The sequence below is a fragment of the Saccostrea echinata genome, unplaced genomic scaffold, assembly GCF_033153115.1.
Source record: "Saccostrea echinata isolate AGI-Se365-2 ecotype Australia unplaced genomic scaffold, CSIRO_AGI_Sech_v1 ptg000015l, whole genome shotgun sequence".
NCBI classification, from domain to species: domain Eukaryota; kingdom Metazoa; phylum Mollusca; class Bivalvia; order Ostreida; family Ostreidae; genus Saccostrea; species Saccostrea echinata.
This window is the reverse complement of record NW_026889764.1, coordinates 10,240,249-10,246,949: the sequence shown is the minus strand read 5'-3', so window position 1 is coordinate 10,246,949 and position 6,701 is coordinate 10,240,249. Positions and strand designations below refer to the sequence as shown.

At 34.9% G+C, this 6,701-nt stretch overlaps 1 protein-coding gene across 1 annotated transcript; it reads right to left on the bottom strand.

Annotated features, from left to right (window-relative positions):
* Window positions 1-1,749: 1,749 nt before the first annotated feature.
* Window positions 1,750-5,093, bottom strand: LOC133187846 (uncharacterized). Its single transcript, XM_061323241.1, has 2 exons — window positions 5,016-5,093; window positions 1,750-2,505 (listed from the first exon to the last, which is right to left on the bottom strand). The coding sequence occupies exons 1-2, from the start codon at window positions 5,026-5,028 to the stop codon at window positions 2,099-2,101; spliced, it is 420 nt and encodes a 139-aa protein (XP_061179225.1). The 5' UTR covers window positions 5,029-5,093; the 3' UTR covers window positions 1,750-2,098.
* Window positions 5,094-6,701: the final 1,608 nt, after the last annotated feature.

Sequence of the window (6,701 nt, the reverse complement as noted above, 5' to 3'; positions counted from 1 at the left end):
TATTTTTAAAATTATTTATTATAAACATAAAGTTGAAATACAAAACTTTTTGAGCACTTATGAAGCTCACATTTTCTTGGTGCAAAATCTTTTTTTCCATCTACCATATACATGTACCTCATTAAAGTGGTATGGAACTTATGTCATATAAAATTTAATGTTCAAAGAATATGTATGGACATGCAATTTTCCTATCATACATCAAACAAGAATTTGGGTCGGTGCAAAAATCTAGGATTGGTCAGGTGCATGTAACTGTAAAAAAACTTTTTTTTCTTAGGCCTTATATATATATATATATATATATATATATATATATATATATATATATATATATATATATATATATATATATATATATATATATATATATAATTGTTGTATGCTGTTTTCTGAGAGAACCTTGTTTCTGTACTGATTAATGAAGTGGAAAAATAAAAATTCAGTGCAAAGATTAGGACATGTTCAGTGTCTAATCTTCAGGAAACTTGTGGATGAATCATTTCTTGAAACATTATTTATTTTGAAAAAAAAACCTCATTGGGTTGGGGATGGGGCAATGCCTATAAATACCCTCTTTATACAAAAAAAATCAAGGTATTATTGTCCAGTCAAGCAGACATTTTGGTTTTGGTGGGCTGACCACAGTAGGACTGACTTTAGGAAAGCCAGACACATAGAAAAAATGTTACAGTTGTGGTGGTCAGGCAGGTTTGATTGCTGGTGGCTTGATAATTCGGTTGGTAGAGCACCTGACTAGTGATTCAGGAGATCCAGGTTCGAATCATGATCAGGTCCAGTGCAGTTTTAGCTCACCTCAACGAAGTTGGGGGAGCTTATGTAATACCCTCCGTGTCTCATCCCAGGTTAAAGATTTTGGGGCAGATATCTTTTCATAGCTTTTAGTAAGACTCATTGTACCAGTTAAACGACCAAGTAGATGTTTTAGGAGTAGGTCTCATTTCCAAGCCCTATATTGACCGAACTTGCATGATACATCTAAGGATGTACACTACCAGACTTGTTTCGAAAGCTGGATCTGACCTACATTTTCCGGATGAGTGACCAGGTTAAAGTTTTTGGAGCAGGTTCATTCTAAAGTAACCAGAAGACCTATGCTGACCAAACTGGCAATGATGATGCATCAAGGAATGAACACTCTCAGACTTGCTTCTCCAAACTATTGAGAAAATTGTGACAAATCTGTTCACAAATAATCCAAAGTGCGCTGAATATTTAATGATGAATTCAACCAGTGTATATATTCCAGCATTTACTTTGAATTAGCGACATTATATAATTAGTTAACGTAAGAAATACAGAGGCAATTACATGTAACTCTGCAGCTTGATCTCGGGTAAATTCATATCACTCTACTCGATTTCTTAAAGAACAGTAATCGATTATTACCAGATCCATACAGCTCATCTTCTTTACGTTTTTCTCATTTAATATCCATTTGTATCGAATCCACATTTTGATTTGTGATGAAGGTGCAAACGAGCAATCAAATTACATGTATTTAAAATGTCATAAGTCTGAAATGGAAACTTATATCTTAATGCTTTTATATTCCTTGGGAAACACAGCAATTCAAGGAAAAATCTGTAAGGAGTAGATAAGATTGAATTTTAATCCTCACTAAATTTTCGACGAAACATATTTTGTTATGGACTCCATTCATTTATTGAAATTCTAAATGAAAAGATAATGTACATACATTATAGAGAAATAAATTGCTTTATTAATTGAATAGACTACACAAGCTATTTATCGATAAGAATTGTTATCAAACAAAACAGTATTTGCAAACATATTTAGCTACCGATAAATACAGTATTTTTATATGTTGCAGTAAAAACAGAATAATATGCCTGAATCGAAAATGGACGGCACTACAGAATAAGCGTTGCCTACATGATGAAACCTGCACTTAATTTGTTCAAAACTTAATTAAAAGGACTTGGACAATCTTTGGCTCACAGTACAAATGGTTTGGCAATAACACCAAATATAAAGGTGAAAAAATTGAGGGGTCTTTTTTCAGGATGAGTGGAAATTCCTGAGATATTGAATATTTTAGGTCTAACACTCAGAATCATGACGTGAGTCCAACGAAAGCATCCGCCGTCAGTTCTGCGTTTTCTGCGTGTTTTTCGGTAATCACAGATGCCATTTCAGACTTTCCCATCTCAGTTACTGCTCGTGCAAGTTCTTTCACTTTTTCCCGCTCTTTTATCTTTGGACGCATGTCTTTCCAAGAGTCTTTCCATGTGAGCAGTATTTTCTGTGTAGTGTCAATCCGGGTTCTGTCGCTGACGTCACTGTACCCTTCGTCTGATGCAGCGTTAGCGATGTTGACGATTGTTGTGGTAGGGACATTTAGATACATTCCGAGCATTAATCCGCTGTATTTGTCTACGGCCCCAAGCTCCCTCGACAGCACAGCGAGACTGGTGTCCTTTAGCACTGCTGCCTCCTTCTTTGAAGTCACGGATGATGATGCTGAAATATTGAAGAAAACATTGTAAAACGTGCGTTATGTTTTGTTCCAAAATATTAACAAACCATTCAAAGTAACTGGATTTTTATTTTTGATCATTTATGAGAGGGATATTAGCTGATGAACTTGGTCAATTTTAAGTATAGTTGATACAACTACAGCTGTCGCCTGCGTGGCGCAGTGGTTAGAGCGTCTGCTCTAGAGTCGCGGAGTTGATCCTTACATCGCGGGTTCGAATTCCACTGCGGGACCTGAAGAGCGGTCCTTCGGATGAGACCGTATAAACCGAGGTCCCGTGTCGCAGTAGGTACTGGCACGAAAAAGATCCCTCACTGCGCAATGGCCCTAAGTGCCGAGTATAGGTCAAAATTTTTAGCCCTCCATCAGCAAGTGGTGGCGTCTCCATATGAGTGAAAAATTCTGAGAGGGACGTTAAACAACAAACAAACAACTACAGCTTAATTGCTGACCACATTGGCACATTCTCAAATTTTTAGGTTGTAGTTTGGTGATGTTGTTCTTGGATGCATTTTGCAAATTAGAACACATAATGCTGAAAGTAGAAATGCATTTCCCTGATTAAAACCGTGCTCTATGTGCAAGCGACAACAACCTTTTTTTGTAAGTTGTGTACAACATATTGCTTGAAGCCTTTTCATTAAGTACCGTTCGAATACCATTCCTTTGCAAAGAATTTTCATTGCTGGAAACTTACATTTCTGAAGTTTTGGATTCGCATTCTTGGGTTGATTTTGTTTTGCTGGTGAAATTTTCCCCATATCCAAAATTATAAAATTCTCATTCACGTTTTAAAACGAAAAATAGAAGATCCAAGAGCTACTGATTAAACGTGTACATGCAACTCTATCGTTGCCCAGGAAAGATTTTAATTTGCACTTATTTCCAGGTCCACGTGATCCTTGCAATCTAAACCAGAAAATCGAAGCATTTCTAATCCCAGACTTTAGTGCGTTTCTTTGCACAATTAACAGATAATATTTCACCCTCCACGTCTTTGTATTTTGGACATTATTGATTGGTTGATTGATTTTCCATTCTATGAAGTACAGGCTGTAATTGACACTTGTCTGTCGGGGTGTCATGACCACGGATAAAAAGTACGCGGGGAGTATTAATAAAGTATACAAACATGTGCTCTGTTCTACTACAGCAAAAAATAGCACATGACTGTACAGAGAGAAATACAGGAATTTTGTTCATTTCAGTTTAAAAAGATTGTGAGTCTTCAGGATTTGTCTTGTGTATTGAGTCTTTGGACAAAACAAATAGATAGAAATTTCGATAATAAAGTTTACTTAGTTTGAACAATTGTAATTTCTCTGGTATATTGCCGATGCATCAGCTTTCTGTAGACATGCTGACAAACAAGGATGCATAATTGCAAAAAAAAAAAAAAAAAAAAAAAAAAAAAAAAAAAGGCGGGGGAGGTAGTAGCAAGAGTTGAAACTGCATGAGGAGGCACCATATATAAATGTATATACAAACAAAATAGCAAGGTATGTACTGATTTTAAGTGAGATTTTTACTGAGTAACTTAAAGTTTGGTTTCATATGTTCTTTTTCCTACATTTTTGCTACATATAAGTACATTTAATTGTCAAGAATACGGAAGGGGTTAGTGGGTGGTTGCAGTAACAAAGTCCAAGTTTATTTAGTCTCTCACTGTGTCAAAAGATGTATAAAGTACAAAAAAAACATTGTATATAAATACATGACATCAACAGAATACATATATATGGAGACATATTTATATAACCTAGCTGTAAATCCCTATTACCTTTACACAATGTCATATTTAACTTATGTGCAAAATACACTAGGGCAGGGCGTACCCCCACTTCCCTCTCTTGACTGTATTTTACCCACTGTTGGTCTCGCTCTACGTCCCAAAATTTCAAATTTCCTTATAATATTATGCCTACTTCATCCTATATCAACTCCACTTCATATAAACAAATGTACAAGATTTATCTATATAAGTTACCCGTGTGGGATATATAGATATACAGAATATACATCAAAAACGTAATTCGATTTCTTTGTGCGGGTGTGTTACTGTGTTAGATTAATCGATTTGTGATTTTCAGGCAACACTGAACACGAAGTTCAATATACTCGTATGTACCATTGATTTTTCTTTAGACCGTGTAATCAAAAATAATACCGGAACAGCTTTAAATAATTGTTGTATTGTGTATGCATCTAGGAAACCATCAAAAATTTAAGTGTCGTCGTAGAATTTTTTAGTATTTTGACATAGCTACACAATCAAAGAACATACAAACTGACACATTACTGTGTTTTTTGAAAACAATCCACGCACACACTTGGAAATCTCCTAACAATACAAAATCTTGCACGTATTGGAACAATTCGGATTTCTGGCACGCCAACAAGCAACTGTATAACCGAAGACAACATATTATTTGTAATTATATCCACCAATTAATTAATTAGTTGATTAGGAAGAAACGATGCGTGTTGAACTTACCGTCGTCAGCCATTGTCTTTGCTATATGTCCCTTTTTATTATAGTGCTTTTAAAATCCCAAGAGAATTAACGCTTAATAGAATTCTCCAATGTAAACAAATCTCATAGCAACGAAGTTGACACCACACTTGTACCTTTAAAAGCCAGTCGTCGAAACTCAAGGTTATATCCGTATTGATAATACCTGTATTGATATGTGTTGAATTAAAATTCTCTCTCTCTTTCTCTCTCTCTCCAATCTGTAATTTATTTGAATTAGAAAGTTTATCTTTTAGGTCCCCCTTTATACAAAATTCTGCCAGAGATTTAATTACTGATAGTATGTAGGTCCATGATTCTGCTAACTTTTAAAGGAATTAATTTTAAATGATCGGTAGAGAAGCATGCATAATTTCTTTATGTCATCTGTTTATAAAGTTAAATAGATCTATAATGCATAAGATAATATGAAAATACAAATTTTCTTAAATTTTATTTAAAATATCACTTTTTTTTTCTTCAAAAGCCAATTCCCACAAAACCAACCACAATGCAAACAATATTTGACCATTACCCAAAGCGTTTTTTTTTTAAATGAATATGCAAATTATCATACATGTACATGTAGCAACGTTAACACAGCTGAGAACTAAGTTGCTTCAGTATCAAAAACAGAATCAATGGTATGCATAATATGCATGGATTATACATTTTCATCATGAGATAAGCATCCAAAAAATCCATATGCTCTTTAATCAACCCTGCTCTTTCATCAGTTTAAGAATGCATAACATGACATTATTTTGTTTTTATTGGAAGGGGAGGGGGTGTACCGTACAATGTAGTAAAAAGATTCCACATTTTTACTAAGAGGAATATGGTGAATTACTTTAAATGGTCATATCTCAGTCATTTTTCTTCTTAATTTGTCATTTTTTTCACTGGGAAGTGGGGGGGGGGGCATTTATCAGTCTTGAGGTAAGAAAAAAGTATACTATCAATTATCAACACTTCGAGTTTGAAAACAATCCATTCCAGATTTGGGGAATGGTGAAAGGGGTGGGGTGGGGCGCTTAATTGCACGATCTACTACGTAAGACCAGGGACACATATATTATATCTGTTATGATAAAGGAATTTACGAGTAGATATATAAAAATGCATTTATACAGTTTTTTATGTGTGTGTGTTGGGGGGGGGGGTATTCAGACACATGAGACTGCAAATAGATTAAAAGTTTATTCGGGGAAGGAGGGTTGTTGAAAATGTGTGATCATTTATACTTCCTTATATCCATGGACAGTTCACTTAAGTGCATAAAACTACACTGCAATTAGAATTCTTTAGTGTGCAGAAAGAGGAAAGGGGGGTTACAAAGCACTGGTTTCGGTTTTCTGTCCTTCATTCCAGTCACTGCCGCTAGGATCACTGGTTAGTGGGTGCGTCTCTTATTGTGTTCTTTTGACCAATCAGATCGAGTCAGGTGAGGCTATGTCCGCATTCATGACCATTATATATATATGATCTAAACTAGTTACTGGAAAGCAGACCTGTTTGTGTGTCGTAAGAAACCTACATTGTACGTATCTCTATTTTTCTTTTCTTTTAATTCGAAAAAAAACTTATTAATTATAAATTTACAAGATCTCAAAAATAAATAATTCTCGCGATATTGGACGTCTAAAGCGTCAAAGTGAAAGTAGAAAA